The sequence below is a fragment of the Argiope bruennichi genome, chromosome 10 (genome assembly GCF_947563725.1).
Source record: "Argiope bruennichi chromosome 10, qqArgBrue1.1, whole genome shotgun sequence".
Classification (NCBI taxonomy): domain Eukaryota; kingdom Metazoa; phylum Arthropoda; class Arachnida; order Araneae; family Araneidae; genus Argiope; species Argiope bruennichi.
In genome coordinates, this window is record NC_079160.1 from 67,891,640 (window position 1) to 67,910,184 (window position 18,545).

General features: G+C 30.4%; 1 protein-coding gene across 9 annotated transcripts in view; it reads left to right on the forward strand.

Moving 5' to 3' along the window:
- Positions 1-18,545, forward strand: part of LOC129988941 (sorbin and SH3 domain-containing protein 1-like) — a 213,980-nt gene that overhangs the window by 93,473 nt on the left and 101,962 nt on the right. For all 9 annotated transcript variants that reach the window (XM_056097227.1, XM_056097228.1, XM_056097226.1 and 6 more), the window contains exon 4: positions 7,709-7,798. In XM_056097227.1, the coding sequence (XP_055953202.1) occupies positions 7,709-7,798 (90 nt within the window). The remainder of the gene's footprint in view (positions 1-7,708; positions 7,799-18,545) is intronic.

Genomic DNA, 18,545 nt, shown 5'->3' on the forward strand with positions numbered 1-18,545 from the left:
GAAATACACATGCTTGATCACGTGAATCAACTTCAAAACAATCTATTCTCCCAGAAAGCCTTGAGGCCCGGCACGGAAAGAATCGGAAATTTACAAGTGAACTCTTTTTCCCGACAATTATTGTGTAATTTGTTAAACAACCGTTTCTGATAAGACTTCATTTATTTTAAATGCAATTCGTCATGCAGAAAGTTCCAGCAAGTCGTGTATTTGACGAAACGGATGGTTTTTGCCTCATGTTTAAATGTAATTTGCTGCTTTATGTTTTTTAATTCACTGTGAACCTGAAAACTGAGTGCATACCTAAACATATGTAGAGTAGATTTTTACATAACAGACAAAATTTTGTTTTGAATAAATCACGTTTTTCAATGTTGATTTTTTATTTATGTCTTTCTAGTAAGTAAAGAAAAAAAATTTACTTAATCGAATTTAATTTTTCTAAAAATGAACAGATGTGACTTTTAAACGAAAAATCTCGCGATAAAATTACGTACTCATTTTAAATTAATTTGGTACAAAGAGCAAATTAATATTTAACTGTAGTTCCTTTACCTTGTATTATTACAGCTTTTATTTTAGTCATTGATCTCACAAGTTTTAAGTTCTCTCAATCGATGTTTTCTTCTCTCTTTTTTTAAGACTTTAACTCTTTTAAAAAACTACTCTTTAAGACTTTTTTTAGATCCTCTCTATATATACTGCACCATGTTCATGGATAGCTTTTTCTATTTTCTCCCACAAATTTTCGATGAAATTTAGGACTGTAGGCTGAGTGAAATGAGAAGCTGTCGTTTGCAATGGTTAAAAAAATATAGCTTAACTGTCTTTGCTATGTGCTTCTTAATTTCGTCCATTTTAGAAAGGTGAAATGTTTTAAACGTTTTTCGTATACTCTGCTTCATTTTAAATATCTTTCATCCTCATTTTCGACTTGTTTCTCATAAAGTATTTGCATGTAGAACATTTATACTTGCTATAATAATTGCTATATATAAATTGCTTCTTTTTCTGATTCAAGAAAGAAATTGCGTAAACTAGTTCCTGCAAAAATGCATTATGAAGCTTGAATCATTGAATCTTAGCCACAGTCGTAGTCAGTAATATATTCACCTTCAGATAAATAAGATTTTAGATCCGAAACCGAATCTATTTCGCATAAACTTCGCAATTCTTGTAAAACTTCTTTCTGGTACATTACTTTTAATAAACGTTCTTTCGGAAACACCATGTTTAAATTTTTATAATATAACATGCAACAGGTGAAGAAATGAGTGAATCAAAAAGAAAATCGTCGGGAGAAATGAATATCGGCCATCCCAATTAAATAGAATGCTTTCGAGCAAAAAAGAGCTGTATGCTACTAGCAGGTGGTTTTTACCACTATCTTTATATATATTTAAACCTTTTCCAATTAAATCATTTTTAAATGCAAATGAAATGACGCAAATTCATATACATTCAGATATTTATTCAGTTGTCAAAAAGGACGCAGTCTGTCTTACTCGGTATACACATTTATAGTTACAATAATAATGAGTAGAAAACAGATAAATTTTGTTTTACTCATCTTTTATGAATAATTAGGAAAAGACATCGATTAAAATAAAAAAAAAACCCAAATATAAACAATATATATATATATATATACAAAAGTAGTAGAATCAAGTTAATAGGAAAAACAAAAATCAAATAAAAATTAAACCAAAAAAATTATTAAAAAAATATTAAAAATAAAGAATCCGGCCTGAAGACTTTTTCAAGGGTCACCCTCAGGCAGGGATTCAAATATTGAATCCCTGCCTGAGGGTGACCCTTGAAAAAGTCTTCAGGCCGGATTCTTTTTTTAATATTTTTTTAATAATTTTTTTGGTTTAATTTTTATTTGATTTTTGTTTTTCCTATTAACTTGATTCTAATACTTTTGTATCAATTCATCTGTGTTTTAGAAGTAGCTGCAATTGCGCTCTCTAAATACTATGAAGTTCCTTTTTGGTTTTAGTTTAAATAGGTAATAAATTTTAGTTGCGATTGCGAAATTGTTTTGTTTCGTTTTCATTTTAGTTTCGTTTTCAAACTTTTTCTTACTTTAGATTGGTTACTATATATATATATATAGTTAAAATAACCGCTCCCGTCATTGTTGTAGCGCTAAACAATGTTCATTATCAGATATTTTTCTTTTAGTTTTCATTTCATGGTTTGCATTTTAAACTTCAAAACTGTTCATATATATAAATTTTTAAAGAATTTCTTTTTTCCTGTCATTTGGAATAAGATAGAGTTGTGATGGCTTGTGATATCATTTCAATTTCAAGGCTAGAGGATTCTAATTCGAGATTTAATTCCACAAAAAGAACCCCATGAAAATCCGTCTGACAAAACATCTTTTTTAAAAATTCTATTTTAAAAAGGAGGTGCCAATTCACGTGTTGCCATATCATCTGACCGCAATTTAAAGTTACGATTCCGTCTCAAAATCGCCCTAGTGTTAACTCTAAGTGGGATATTAACTAAAATTTTAAAAAATAAAACTGTGTGGATACAATTATACAGAAACGCAGCGAACTATATCGATGAAATTTAGTTCAAGGTTTTATGATCGAAATTTGAAATCTGTTTTAAAATTTGGACTAAATCCTTCAAAAGATAGATTATTTGTCAAAATATTTATTACTGCTGCTGATGTTTACGCATACTAGTTCATTGTGCGTGCGTCGCAGTAAGTTTTCTAACGATCGGTACTTGGTAATTGAATAGATCTCTGTCTACGGTACTAATAATAGAAGAGAATGTGGGTGTCAGCCCCTGTGTGTTAGTATACTTTACAGAAACTTTAAATAAGTAAAAATTAGGCGAAATTTTGGTGTTTTTCCACAATAACTCTTGAAAATATTATTGTGCATAATTGATATTTACACTATTTCAAAATTTATAAAACTGTCTTTTTAATGATGCCGATTTAGTTGCCCTCGAAGTTTCCTTCTAAATTTTGATTCTTAAAAAAATATTTTTTTTTTGACAATTTTCAGCACTAATTTTCATTTATTCAATCCATTTCCATTGTTTCATCAAATTTGTAATCAATCGCATGATCTTTCATCATTGAAGTCAAAGGAAATTTTTTTTTGATTAATACCTGTGTAATTGATATGAGGAGTAAGAAAGTAAAAATTGTAATACTGCGAAAATTAGAAAATAAATTCAACAGTTACGTTTTTAATAGTACCATTATGTCATAGATTTTGACTCCATTAAGATGGTTATATACACATTTAAAAGAACTGATGTAAGATTATTATAATAACATGGTTTGATGTTTGTCACAATTTGACACTGAAAAATATTTTAAGTGAGTCATGAGGATCAAATTATGCATAAAGGGATTTAATTGAAACTAAACACAATCAATATTTCCGAAGAGCCAGATGATCATCTAAGATGGCTAAAATTGCAATTATACAAATAAGTGTAATTCTAAAAAATTGAGCTTGAATGCATTCATTTCACATACATGCCGGCGTTTTTATAAAATGGCGTTTTGAACCCACAACTAAGACCACCTGTTAGATTATATTTGTCTCTAGAAGTTTATTTCTCCAAGATGGGAGTCTCCATGGGAGACAGCAATTTTACGAAATATTTTCTTGCTTACAATTTTAGTTGAACCCAACTTCAATTTTCCCATCGTTCTTTTTTTGGGGGGGGGAGGAACGAAAGGTGAATTGTTTTGATCGATATCTGTTAAAAATCAACATTTCAAATTATTTAAAAATAACAAATAGGGAAAAAAAATGATAAACAAAATCATAATTAGAATGATAACATTTTTTCCATCTCACTTTTTAAACACAATTCCATATGCTCATGTTTCATATTTTTTAGGTAAATATCTAAAAATTGTTAGATGTTGCACCTACTGTAAAAATGTACATTGCATGCAATTACTGTTTCATTTCAATATTGGTGGGTGCTGCAAATTCAATAAATTGCTTTCCGTTAGCTTTTCCGTTCAGATGTTTGATAACCAGTACAATTAAATGACTAATTTATTTTAATCCAGATCGATCTGTTAAAATCGATTTTTGAATATATTAAATGATATTTATGAGTAAAGTGTAGAAAAAAAGGAGGATTCGAACCTGTAATAGGTGCATGGTATTGTTTTAGATATCATCCGTCGATATTTCATTGTATTTGTCTATATCTTGTAAAAATTATTCTTTATAGCATAGCAGCAATTACGTTTACTCAAAAATATATTAAATAACCTCACAATGTCTCAATTGTTGTAAAAATGCATTAAAATTAAAGTCAAGATGGCGTTGCTGAAAAGCAGATTTTTAGAATTTTAAAAGGGTGTGAAACTGATATGAATGCTATAGCATAATTCGAAATTGAAAAAAAAAATGCATTAAAAATTTAATTATTATTTAATTCAAAATGTAAAATCTTTTCTTAGTGATCACTTACTACTCAAGAAGTAACCTAATTTGATAATTCTAAACCCAATGATCTACCGTGTAAAGCATTTTAAACGATTTTTTATGATCCATCCCCCAATTTACAAATAATATGCCTACATATATATATATATATATATTATTAGATTTTGATTAATTCGCAGACTGTATTTTGAATCGAAGAAATTGAATTTCGAAAAAATAAATTGGTATTATTTTAATAATTAAACTGGTATTTAACAACAAAATTTATTGATTCGCTATTTCCGCAATAAACACATCCAGTTGACACAATTATTTACAAATAGTTCTCGTAAACCCACTGACAAACACGAACTAAAATAGTCACCAAAAGAGTTGAGGTGTGGCACAAATTACAAAAGAAACATTTTCAGAGCAGCTGTCAGTTATTATTGTACTGAAAATTTTTTTCCGAAAAATATTTTTAAGACAGTCAATTGTTTGACTCTTCCAGTTTTAAAAAACTCGGTTTTATTGCATTCATTCTCATAGCACGGACGTATTTTTCATATCCATGAGTGCAATATATAAATATAAGAAAATCCATATATTTCGTTTACTTTGAGTTTTAAAAGAAAAAAAAACTATTATATCTCTGATTATAATCATGCGTTGAAAATAAACATATAAAATTACCAGTTTCATTTATTATGCATTTTGTGGAAGAGTATTTATTTATTTATTTTTTGCTTGAGAAATAATAGTAGAAAAACATTTCCGGAATGGCAACAGAATAAGGATGTTTATATTCGTTTGGCTATGGAACATTCTATTCTTCTTAAAATATACGTTTCAAAACACCAACTATCAAGATTAACATCTATTCCCTAAATATACATTAAGTAAGATTGGTTTTCTTTTTAAAAGTTTATATTTTAGGTAATCTCTTAATTTACAGAATATGGAATTGTATATTTTCAAACTTTGATTCAAAATAAGATGTGGTTTTCCTTGTTTGACATAACAAATATTTTTGTTCTGTGTACATTTTATTATTAGTATTGAATTTGGAAACATATTCTAAACGAATTCTTATTACATATTCTTTTACGAATACTTCATCATTAAAGAAATGATATTGCAAATCTAATATCTAAGAAATGATATTGCAAATCTAATATCTAAGAAATGATATTGCAAATCTAATATCTAAGAAATGATATTGCAATAAATATCTGTTTCGTCATGAAAGACTTGATAATTGAAATATAATCTTTATATTTTAAAAACCTTAATTACAACTACATTTTCCATTTATTAGTTCGATGCATAAATGATAGTATTTCAAGAAAACCTGAAAAAAATTTATCCATAATTTGAATTTAAATAGAAATATTCGAAAATTCCATATTTCTGACAGTGTTTTTAACAATTTTGTTTTTGTAAATCTTATGCAATATTTCCTTGTTGTAATACGTTTATTCTGATTTTAAGGTTCAATGGGTTTATTATTTTTCCCGATTATTGCTACATTTTTAAGCTGTTATTTCAAAAAAAAAAAAAATCGCTTGTCCATATAATTTTGAGACACTATGTATGTCTTTTAGTGTCCTTTTCATTCTTGTATGGATTGAAATAACAATTGTCCGAAAAAGTAGCTTTAATTTAATAATGAGATTAAATAAATTTGTCCGTCAGATTACATGAAAATGTGAATCTTATTTTAATCATTTTTGCAGGAAAATCTTAAACCTTCTATAAATATTCATACATTTTCCTTTCTCGTATAAGAATAGAGGAAGTACTGAAATTCGAATTCGAGATTTTTTCGAATCTCCACGTTTTAGACATTTGTCAGTTTGAAAAACACATTTTTTGGCATTATGCTTTTCTGTGAACACTGTAAATCAAAAACGGTTTCGGTTATATGAACGAAATTTTGTAAACGGACTTATGAGCAAATTTATGAATATCTGTTAAATTTTGAACGATATCCGTCTGAATATCCGAGTATAAATGAACTCAAAATCGCGGAATATAACAAATCAGAAGGATAAAATTTAGTATACACTTATAGCATCTAAAATAGAGATTTTTTGAAATCAAATTTTGATCCAAATTTGTTAAAGAGCTGACCGTTCGTGGATCTATATATTCGCATGTATGAAAATACAACGATTTAAATCAATAGAGTTGTGATCTTGTGATCGCAATTGTTATTCCGTGTCAAATTTAATTTCAATCCGTTGGAAAAAAGGTGTCCAAGATACATATTCACTAGATAAATAAATTAAAAATGCTGGATTCGTACAAAAAAAAAATCTATATTTCATAACTATTGTTTTCTAATTATATGCAAGACATTTGAGACCTTACCAAAGGTTCATCATTTTATGTGAAAGAAAGAGGATAAGAACTTAATCGAAAAGATCGCGAAAAAATTTCGGCGAGGTCACTTCTGATGGCTCAAATTTGGAGTCGAATGCACGTGATATACTAGAATTTTGCATCTTCAAAAAGCAGTTGCTGTTTGTTTCAGTATTCTGAGATGGCCACTTTTCGACGATTCTATCTCATTAAGGGGAGAGACGTGGAAGGATGAGCGCATTTCCGGAATACTTCGTCAGTTTTTGACCTTGATTTTCGCCCTATTAGATACTTTTTTGTTCAATCTTTTTTTTCACGTACATGTGAATATCGTGTCGCTTCTGACCGTATTATTTTAAGTCAGTTTGCGGGTAATCCGAGTTTATTTTATTGTTAAATGTAAACATCCCGCTCCTTTCATCTATTTTCTCACCCGTATTTTAACGAATTAAACCCTTTCTAACGCATGCGCAAAAGCGCGGAGGGTTTTAGAATCCGTTAATCCGTTGTCAAACAATAATGACATCTAAAGCATTTAAATATGTTTGTTTTCGATAGTTAACTCGCAAACGGCCTTGAAAATCCTTCAGTCAAAATTTCAAGAGCTTAGTAGATATACACTTGAATAAATGAAGTCAGAGTCAATATTCTTTAAAGATATCGGAATAACATTTCATTAATTTCAAATAATTTACAAAGCAATATTTAACAATGTATGCTGTAATAGTTAAAATGTAAATCAAAATACATGTTTCGAAATTTTAATTATATGATTAAACATCACTTTCGATGTCTATTGAAAGAAACATAAAGCAGCTGAAAAAAATCAGTTACACTTTGATATCGAAATAGTTCATATATATTTATAATATATTTGTACGAAAAATATTGAAAGCTCATGATACATTCTTTTTCAGGCTCTTGGTCAACAGATTCTACGAGTACTGGATCTACTACAATCCATGTTAGTTCTCTAAATTCGGATGATACATCGGCATCTGAAGGTGGTAAGTGTTCATTCAAATGTTTCGCTAATGACAATTCTGAGATGGATATTGAGCAGTTTACAAAAGGCATTCTAACTTAGAGCAGTAAAGAATTTCTTACTGTTTTTATTCAATAACAGATAGTTCATTGTTTGAATTTATTATCAGTTTTAATTTTATGAAAATTTATTATATAGAAATCGCACATATAACCTTTGTTACATTATATATAAGGATGGCTATAAATAACCTTCTCCGATTAGGTAATTCTATAATCAAAGCCAATGAAGAAATGCAACGATACATAACTAAAGATTTGTAATAAGTGCAAGCAAATCCAACTGTGAAAATTTCTAGCAAATTTTGATGTGAATTCATACAGAGAAAGCCTGTTTGTCCGGTTTAAGTGAACACGTTAATAAAAAATGAAGAAATTTAGATGAATAAAATATAGTACGCAGATTTTAATAAAGTATGTAGATATTTTAAAGTGTAAATTTCTATAAAATTTAGAATTGAATCCTTTAGGAGTTTGATTATCTACCGGCCTGAACTATCACAATTGTTTTATTGCTTTAATTCCAAAACGTAATAATTTAAATATATGAAGTATGGTATGGAATATTGTGACTATTATTGTTTGGGATGGGATATTGTGACTATTATTGTTTGGTATGGGATATTGTGACTATTATTGTTTGGTATTGGATATTGTGACTATTATTGTTTGGTATGGGATATTGTGACTATTATTGTTTGGTATGGGATATTGTGACTATTATTGTTTGGTATGGGATATTGTGACTATTATTGTTTGGTATGGGATATTGTGACTATTATTGTTTGGTATGGGATGTTGTGACTATTATTGTTTGGTATGGGATGTTGTGACTATTATTGAGTTCTATGTCAAATGTTGACTTTAATCGGACCAAAAAAATCGTCTTATACACAATTTTGTTTCTGGTATTTTGCAATAATCACATCCCAACTCTTAATCGCCAACTATCATACTCTAATAGATTCTTTCGTAGTATTGCTCGCCAATGATATACAGTTAACAACACAAAATTTATTAGAGGGTATGCTGGAAAATTTCGGAGAGACCGCTCACGTTTTTTATCTTTCAGACATTTTTGAAGTTTTGCATTATTTTCTTTCAATGTTAAATTGTATTGTATTGTATTGCATTGTAGTCAGTTTTCTTCCTGATCATGTCAAAAATATCTCCTATTGATGATTTCTAATACAATTTTTTTTCGGAATTCATTTTCATTTACCTTCTCTAAACCTGTATGTGAAATATGACTTCATTCTGTTCATTAATTTTACAGCAAATGTCTCCCAACAGGAAATATTATTTTTTTCCCTTTTTACATACATTGCATCTAAAAATGCATCTAATATAAAGCTGCATTTATAATAAATTCATTTTACTACAATGTGTCATATCATAAATGCATCTTCATGACTTAAAGTCAAATGACATTTTCCAATGTCATTTATTTAAATTGAAATATAAAAATATTGAATGAACTGAATTCGATTCATAAAGTTGTATTTAATACTCAGAGACAATCAGAATGTCAGACGATAATTAAAAGTTTTTTTTTCAAAATTCTTAATTGTCATAAATAATAAATTGTAAAAAAAAATAATAAGAAATGCATAATCGATACTCAGAATATGCAAAATTAAGCATAATCTTTCTCAATTTTATGAGAAAAATTTAGTTTTCAAATTTAATTATTGCCTTTAGTACTTAGTGCAAATTATATTGGAACATGGAAGATTTCTTGAACTCTTCTACGGATTCGAAAGGATGTAAGACAACACATGTATAGGTGGGGAAATAGGATCTTTCATAGTTCGAATGTGTCGAATTCAAAAAAATTAAAGGAAGACTAGTACGTATGGATAGTAATTTTAACATAATATTAAAATACCCTGGAAATTTTAAACTATTAAAGGAAATGATGGAAAAGATTTCTAGCCTTTTTCAAACAGTTTGAAGATCCTTTGAACTTTTGTTGACCGCTGTTTTCTTATGCAGAAACTTGGATAGTGAATGAGCATAACAGCCAGTCACAATAATCCCTGTTTATAGGGTTTATTTCTGTGGTAATGGGGTGACTGGCTGTAATTAAAAAAAAGTATTGCGTAAAACATACAAACCCTATCTTAAAAAAAGTTTTAAGGTTATTACATGTAAATAAACTTGCATTAATAACATTATATTTATAAAAATAAAAGCTGTTTATTAAAATTTCATTTGTACGTCTTTTAATTTAATACGCTGCTTTACCTCACTCTCTCAAAAAAACTTACAAACGTTATTTTATTATATCTTATTTAAATATTTTTATTCATGCAAAGACGGAGTTTTTATTTGATGTCTGCGATTAACTCAAGTGACTCCTTTCCAGTTATTTAAGTGGATTTCGCAAGCAAAATGTTAGCGTACACAAATGCCAGAACAATTTGTCAGTCATGATGAAAATTGCTATTAATTTCTAACAATTTCCTGCTAGAAATGAATCCAGTTTATTTCGTGTTAGTCTGCTGAGGTGCTTAAAATAACCCATGAATCTAGGACGAATCCTCTGCTGCCGGCTCTAGTCAGATCCCTCTAAAAACGGTGAGGGATCTCTAACCCGAGGCAATATTTCACTTGTAAGTAATGAGACTAAAATAACAAACCACTGGCGATGGGGAAAACACGTGCGAGAACATCCGCCCTTTGCTCATTATCTTCATTCTCGTTCATCTTGGGTATTTTTGAAGATTTTTATCTGGTGCATTTTCGTGTTTTCCGGCTAACTTCAGTGCAAGAGAAATCTATCCAGAGTTAAACATCATTTGTTGCTACCAAAAAACCAGCTGGAATGGTCTTTCCAAAACTTTCTCGCATACTCTCGAATAAACTTTTTATGCCAGAGAACGCCTTGAATGACATTGGATACAATATTTCGAACGCCTTGCATACAACATTTCAAAATGTTAACTTTTGGCGTGAATTTACCTTTTTCACTGAATTTATCATCTCATCTGTAGCGAGCAGTTTTGTGATTAATCCCTGGCATGCGATTAATAAAGGGTGTCCCACATTCAGCTGTAAAATGAACGCAAGATTTGGATTTATGGGAACCCTATTAAAAACAAACCATTTGACAGCTGATAGTTTAGGGTTGGTAAACATGGAGCGTTACATGATGGAACGTGTTTTCATTGTTAAACAATATCTCAAAAATAATGAAAGTCTAGAGCTACAGTTCGAAAATTTGAGAATTGGCCACTTAGATCGTGTGATTTAACACCATTGGACTTCTTTTTAAACGGTTATTTGAAGTCAAAGGTCTATGCCTAAGTACTATATAGTATACTTTACGATTCAATAAAAATATAACAATTAAAAAAAACTTTGCTTTTTATTTAATTCGAATCTAGCGTTAACACGTTGTTTTATCTTGTAACGCTCCATTTTTATAAACCTAAACTATCAGCTGCCAAATGGTTTTTTAAATAGGTTGCCCCTAATTTACTGCACGAATGGTGGCAAATTCAAATCTTGCGTTAATTTTGGGACATCCTTTAGTATCAGAAAATCGAATTTGTGCTTTAGACACATTTTTCTTAACCGATTGAAACAAAGATTTGAAACAAAACTGCACGTGAAATCAAAAAATCCCACCCCTAATTTGATATATTTATGTCATTGCATTTGCATGAAATAAATACCTTGAATTATCGCGTTAACATGTTTCTGAAAGTGCAGATGATAGACAGTCAACCCTTTGTTCGTTTTGTCTCAGACTTTTACAGGCATCTATACTATAGATGTTAAATCTGTGTATTGAATCTTCTCTATCTAGCACTTTTCGTTTTGTAGTTATAGTGTTAACTTATATTCGAAAAGCCCTACATACGGATATCTTCAGAACAAATTTTACTCAAAATTAGATAGAAATCTGTAAATTCGATTTTAAGACCGTATGCCAAATTTCAACCGTTTCGCTCAAAGCAGTTTTGAGTTATCTTTTTCAGAGACAGACAGACGGACATTTTCCAGAAATGTGTTTCTGGAACTCAGGGAGGTTTAAACTGTGGAAATTTGTCAAAATCTCGAGTTCATATTTTTTGACTAGATATACTTTCTGTATTTTATCTGAAAGTATATATACTGTACTATATATACTTTCGAACTGTATTCTATTTTCTATACTTTTTTTTCTATACTGTATTCTATTTTCTATACTTTTCTAGTTTTTGTATACTATGTGCACGAGAAAATAAAAATATTAAGCTTATAAAGTTAAGTTTTTTAATTTTTATATTTAAGGCTAATTTTTTATTACGCTTTGGTTCTTTCTGACACACAGTCAGATTTGACTTAATTGAAATATATAAACAAAATTTATATTTTCTTGATTCAATGAAACTTGTAAAAATCATTTAAAGGTTTTATAAAATTGAAATTACCATATTTTCTGAATTTTAATCTGGGGTACTGGTTGGGGGTCGTGTCAAGGGGAGTAATGAAATAAATACTCATACAAAAAACTTCAAATGAAAGAAAAAGCAATATTAGTGAAAAGAAGCTTATACAGAATATCTTGCTTTTGCATTTACTTTACCAGGCTAATTCAACCTCATAGGACATATTGGGTGATTTTTTTATTATTATTAGGGGCGCAGCCACTAAAATAATTAACGATAAAATAAAAAAAAAACGACTTATAAATCTACAAGCTATATAATTTCAAATGAATATATTCTATATTAATAGTTTAACAGCCGAGAAAGTTAATATTTTGTTCGAATAAGCTCATTGTCAATAGCGGTTAACCCTTTAAAGGGCCATTTTTTTCTAGTCATATTATGTTAAAATATTTTTAGGCTTGAAATTAGAGTAAGAAAAGGGATACATTTAACTTATTAGATACATTTAATTTGATTAATTAATTAATTTGGTTGTTTAATAATTAAGTAACAAATCAAATCACATTTTGTGTAAGATAAAGAACTGAAGCATCTAAGTTTCTGTCTTTGTAAAAAAAATTGTCAGAACTTATGTCAACCTACATAATTTCACACAAATATTGATAAATTTGGTGGGAAGCATACTTCCCACGGCCCTAGAAAGGGTTAATTAATAAAATTGTTTTGCATTTGAAATATCTTTAATAAGAGATGAGATTATTTTGTTGTCTGTTAATATAGAAATTCAGCATCTAATTATCTAATGCATAGCACCATGTATTAAAAAAAAATCTAAGTAGAAGCATTCTAAGATGCCCCAAATCGAAATCATTCTGCGCCGAATGACCTTGATTAAAGCAAGGTCAAAGAATTTCCTGGAACAAGGAATGTGCAGTCTACTGAATTTGAATGCCTTGGCAGGAAATTAGATGCTGTCTTGCAGAGGGAGACATCCCTTTCACTAAACGGTGATAAATTAATCCCAAGATGCTTATATTGACGTTTTGAGGCGAATATTGATGAATGGAGTCTCGGGAAGACTCCAAAGCGTTTACAGAGCTTAAAAATTGATTTATCGACCAGCTGAAACGGATTTTTTAAGGTGACACAGCAAACAAACCAAAAATGGAATCGAAATTTTGTTATAAGTAGAAATGTTGCTTTATAAATGGATACTTAAAAACACTACAGTATTTTTATTAAAAAAATGCGAGTTTCAAAATGAGAATATCACTATGATCATTAATCAGTACAGATAGTAGACACAATCCCACTAATACCGTCAGAGTAATAGGAACTGCACGAAGGTCTAATGACCTGGTATTGTTCCAGCTTCGAGGCCGGTGGATCATAGTTCGAAACTCGGCTCCTTCGGAGAATCTCCGTTAACGGGTTTGGTGTATGTTTAAATCCATCGGGGCTAAATACCCATCCATTGGTGTGGTGTTGGAATTTGGACAGAAGAGGATGCCAGTTCAGGTGTCACCCACATCGACTAACCGTAGGCCAAACATATGAAGACTGTTTTAAAATAATCCTAGTTTTACTTCAAAACGGGGCGTTAATATAACTAAATTAAACGAGCACTGCATGAATCTTGTACTTAAATCTTCTTTCCGATATTTTCAGCATTGGGAATAAGAAGAGTGTTAATTGAAAACAGACTATTTCTTTCGGTTTAGTTTGGTTATATTAACGTTCCGTAAGGATGTAATCTGTAGACTATTTTGGAATAAATCTTGTAATTTTGAATAACGGTCACAAAGTGAAGACTAGCACCTTTTCTAAAATTTTGGCCTTCACCAATAAGAAGAAGATGCCATATTTAACATGCACCTGGCCCATATACACGATGAATCTTTAGTGCAATCGGGTTCGAACCTGAAGTCCTTCAGTCTCAAAGCTGTGGCAGATTTTACCACTAGGCCACTGTGATCTAAGAGAAGTCATTTCAGCAAATATCAGTGACTTTGGCCTTCCTCCCGCTGGTGTGGTGTGGAGAGGGGGTTGCCAGCTCAGGTGCCGTCCTCGTCATCTGACCGCGGTTCAAGATTACGAGATCCGTCCCAAAATAGTCCTAGTGTTGCTGTACAACGGGACGGTAATATAACTAAACTAAACCAAACCAGTGACTTTGGCATGACGTAAATAACAGGTTGTTGTTCTAATTTTGAATTATATTTAATATTTTTTACATGTGCATATATAATTTTCTATAATTTGTGCAATAAGATATGTTTTATTATTAAAAACTTTCTTTTTAATGAATCCCCTCTTACCCAACCCCTTTTCTGGTTATATTTGACAGACTTTTGAAATTCGACTGTATATCGAAGCATGGTTAACAAAGCACAGACTACATTTTTTGCATCTGTTATTTAGTTATACCTAGTCACGTGATGCAAGTAACACACGTCTCGGTTATTTAATTTTCAAATACATTGCACATAGCGCGCCGGCGTCCTTCCATAGAAGTAGCGCGTCTTCCCCATGATCTGGGCGTGCCGGATTCGAGTCCTGGTTCGGGCATGGTTGTTCTTCGTCTGTGTTCTATCTGTGAGGTGTGTGAATGTGCCTCCCCTGTAAAAAGGGGTTGTGCAAGCGAATGTGCTTCATATGAACTAGAAGTCAGACTTCTGCCCTCGAGTGCTCGAGGTCTTTACCTTCAGAAGCTACTGCACCCCCTTTCCGTAGTAACGCGGACACGTCATCATCATCACTGCACATAGCGCAGGAGGAAAAGTGTGAGGAAATGCACAGTTAAATATCAGACGACTTGAGCAGCTATATATGTCATTTAACTGTGGCATTATGTAAACTGATTCCATTCTTTTACGTTTCTTTTTGCAATTCTGCTTTCACCATTCTTTTTCCTAATTGTTTTAATTTCATATTTGAGAATGGCAGACAATTATATAAAAAAAATAATAAAAAATCGGAAAAATTACATGACAGCTTCAAATTAGCTTATTAGAAAGTGGACTTTCCAGACTTTACATTTCTATAGAAACTACAATTATCCATTAAAAATGTTTGATGAAAACGTACAAAAATACGTAAAAAAGTTTCAATGGGCATTTTAATATTAAGTAGATATTAAAAAAGTTTTAAAAAAATTATGCGGCAATCATTTCGGACTATACTAATTTATTACTGAAACAAATTTGATTCGCATATATAAAATGGCCTGGGTGTAAAAACGATATAAAAACAGAGGCACATACAAGATTTTTGACATTTATTGATTCTTTCAATTTTTATTGCATTTTATCTAAAGATATTTAATTGGAATCTGTATGAATCATTTTTTCAGAGGTGTGGTTTCTGTCTTTCTAACTGATAAATCTACCTGCATCATCAATAAGTTTGTATTTTATGTGAAAAGAAACATTTCCTTTTGAATATACCGGAAAACCAACACCTCGTTATATCCGGAAGTTGGACGTCCTGTCAATTCAATACTTTCTTTTACTTTTATAAAGTGTTCGGAAACACAATAGTGGACACAGTATACCAACCGTGAAAAATCAAGCCATAAAAATAATAATTTGCTAGATGTTTCATGTTGAATGTATCGGCTAGTATAAAGTAAATAATGGCGATACTAAATTTGACGAATTTTGAATTTAAAATAGAGCCATTTATGTACTTTTTTAAATCAAAATTTGGTGGTCACATTAGTCCGAGTTTATCTTTATTGAAATGACATGGAATTTCATTGACTAGACATTATTAGACATTGTTTATAAAATATGAATAAATATTAAGAACAAGGATGAACCAATTTTTGCTGAATGAATGAAGTGTCCTTTTATAAATTTTGAAAAATTACCATTTCAAAACACCTTACAAATTCTTGCTTCTAGTACGATGCAGTTAAAACTATTTTAACCCTTTAAAGGGCCATTTCTTTCTAGTCATATTATGTCAAAATATTTTTAGGCGTGAAATTAGATTAAGAAAAGGGATTCATTTAGCTTATTAGATAAATTTAATTTAATTAATTCATTGGGTTAATTAATAATTAAGTATCAAATCAAGACACATAATTTTGTCTGAGATAAAGAACTGAAGCATCTAAGTTTCTTACTTACAAAAAAATTTGTCAGAACTTATGCCAACCTACATAATTCCATACAAAGTTTGATAAATTTGGTGGGAAGCATACTTCCCATGGCTCTTTAATCTGTGTTGGTTTTGAACGAAAACATGTTTTCCGTTTTAACCTTCCGTCGGGCGCAATGCAAATCCTAACACGATCGGGCGCAATTCATCTAAGAGATTAATGTACTCAATTAATGCAATTTTTGAATGTATGTTAAAAAAAACATATTAAACAGAACTTTTCACTTACATTTGAGTATATTTAGGCTTTTAGATAACATTTTAATTTTTCTTTGCTGTTTTTATTGATAAATTTGAACAAATCATGAAAATGTTCCAAAAAACTTTTTTTTCTCAATAACGTAACTTAAAATTCACATTAACTTCATAAAACAAGTTCAAATGATCATGACTCGTGACTTCATCTCACAGATTAGTTGGATCACAGATGGAAGGTTAAAATGATGAATTGTAGAACCTATCTAAAAGCAAAATATAGTTATTCACTTACCGATACAATGTGAGGAAAGCAGTTTGATCTTTAGCAATTTAAATCAATAAATTATATAGTTCAAAACACATGTTACATTGTCATTAGGATTCGATCATTGCATAGAAAATTATGATTCAACAACCTATTGATTATGATCGAGGAAAATTGTTTCGAGTTTTAAAAATGCTTATTGCATTCAATGTATATCTCAATACGTGTTAAAAATATTTATTGCACTCAATCGTGAGAGAGATTAAGTCGAGTAATAACTATTTTTAGACTGCATTAAACTTCATTTTTTCCTCTTCTGTATGAAGGATTCTGAGAGAAAGCATTGTAATCATCCAAGAGTTTGAACTTGAGATTTTGGAAGAATCTCTACATTTTAGACCTCCCTAAAAGCATGTTGTTGGTATTATGTGTACCTGTGAAATCGAATACTCAAAACCGCTTTGATCTAGATGGGTGAAATTTGTCATATGATCCTTACACTACATTTGTAGATTTCTGTCAAATTTTGAATGAAATTTTATCTGATTATCCGACTACTGGTGAATGCGATAAGTATAACATGTAAAAGGTGAAAATAAAACTTAAAAAAATGTTTATGCTTGATTTTTATGCAATTTTTGTGCTGCGTCCAAAAATGAAATTCATTTATTTCTATCATGTAAAGATTTTTTTACAAAGAAATTGCGTAGCTGGAAGGAAGCATATTCATAATCCATGAAACTGGTGTTCTGGCCTAGGGGTAGCGGGTCTTCCCCGTGATCTAGGTGTCCCGGGTTCGAGTCCTGATTCGAGCATAGTTGTTCTCTACCCTGTGTTCTATCTGTGAGATATATGAAAGAGCCCCCCCCCCCTGTAAAAAGGGCTGTGCAAGCGAGTGTGTGTCATCTTCATATGAGCTAAAAGTCAGACATCAGCCCACGGGTGCTCAAGGGTTTTTACCCTCAGAAGCTACTGCATAAATTCGGCTTAAATCGCTGACTTCGGCAGCGGGCTTGTCAATTGCCATAAGTAACAACATAATCCATAATTGCTTGAGCTAAGATATATTAGTCAAATAATTATTAAGCATATGTAGAAAGTTACAAATCCTCACGAAACGTTTTTTCTTTACTTCAAAAATGCCACTTTTTCTTTTGTGAACTTTGCAGGGATTGTTCTTTGTACCATCGAGCAGTAGTCTGTTATCGAGCTGACATTTCATTTTCCTTGGTATCGCCATTCTGTTTCTTTTATATCTGTGTGAACAGGATTCTCGTGTTCTCTTGTAACTAACTCATTATGAAGTATCGAATAAAAATGTGGTATTTAAAAAATCTTCAAGTAAAAAAAAAATCTTTTTTTTTAATATTTAATATGTCGAATATTGAAATTTTGAAATCTTTGTTTCGCAGAAAAATAAACTCCATCAAACTGATCAATCATCAAATTCACACAAAGTTCTATTTTAATTGATTCATAATTATATTAATAAAAGCATTTGAAGATAACTTAATCAGTAGTTTAAAAATAATTTTTGGAATATTATAAATGTATACATTTGGTATACATTTTAGAATAATAAAGTAAAAATTAAAACTGAAAGAAGACCTCAGTGAGGTTGAATACAGATAAGTATTTATTCCTGTTTCAAAAACTCATTTTGGTTTGGTCTCAGCATTTATTTATTGTAATTCCAATAAA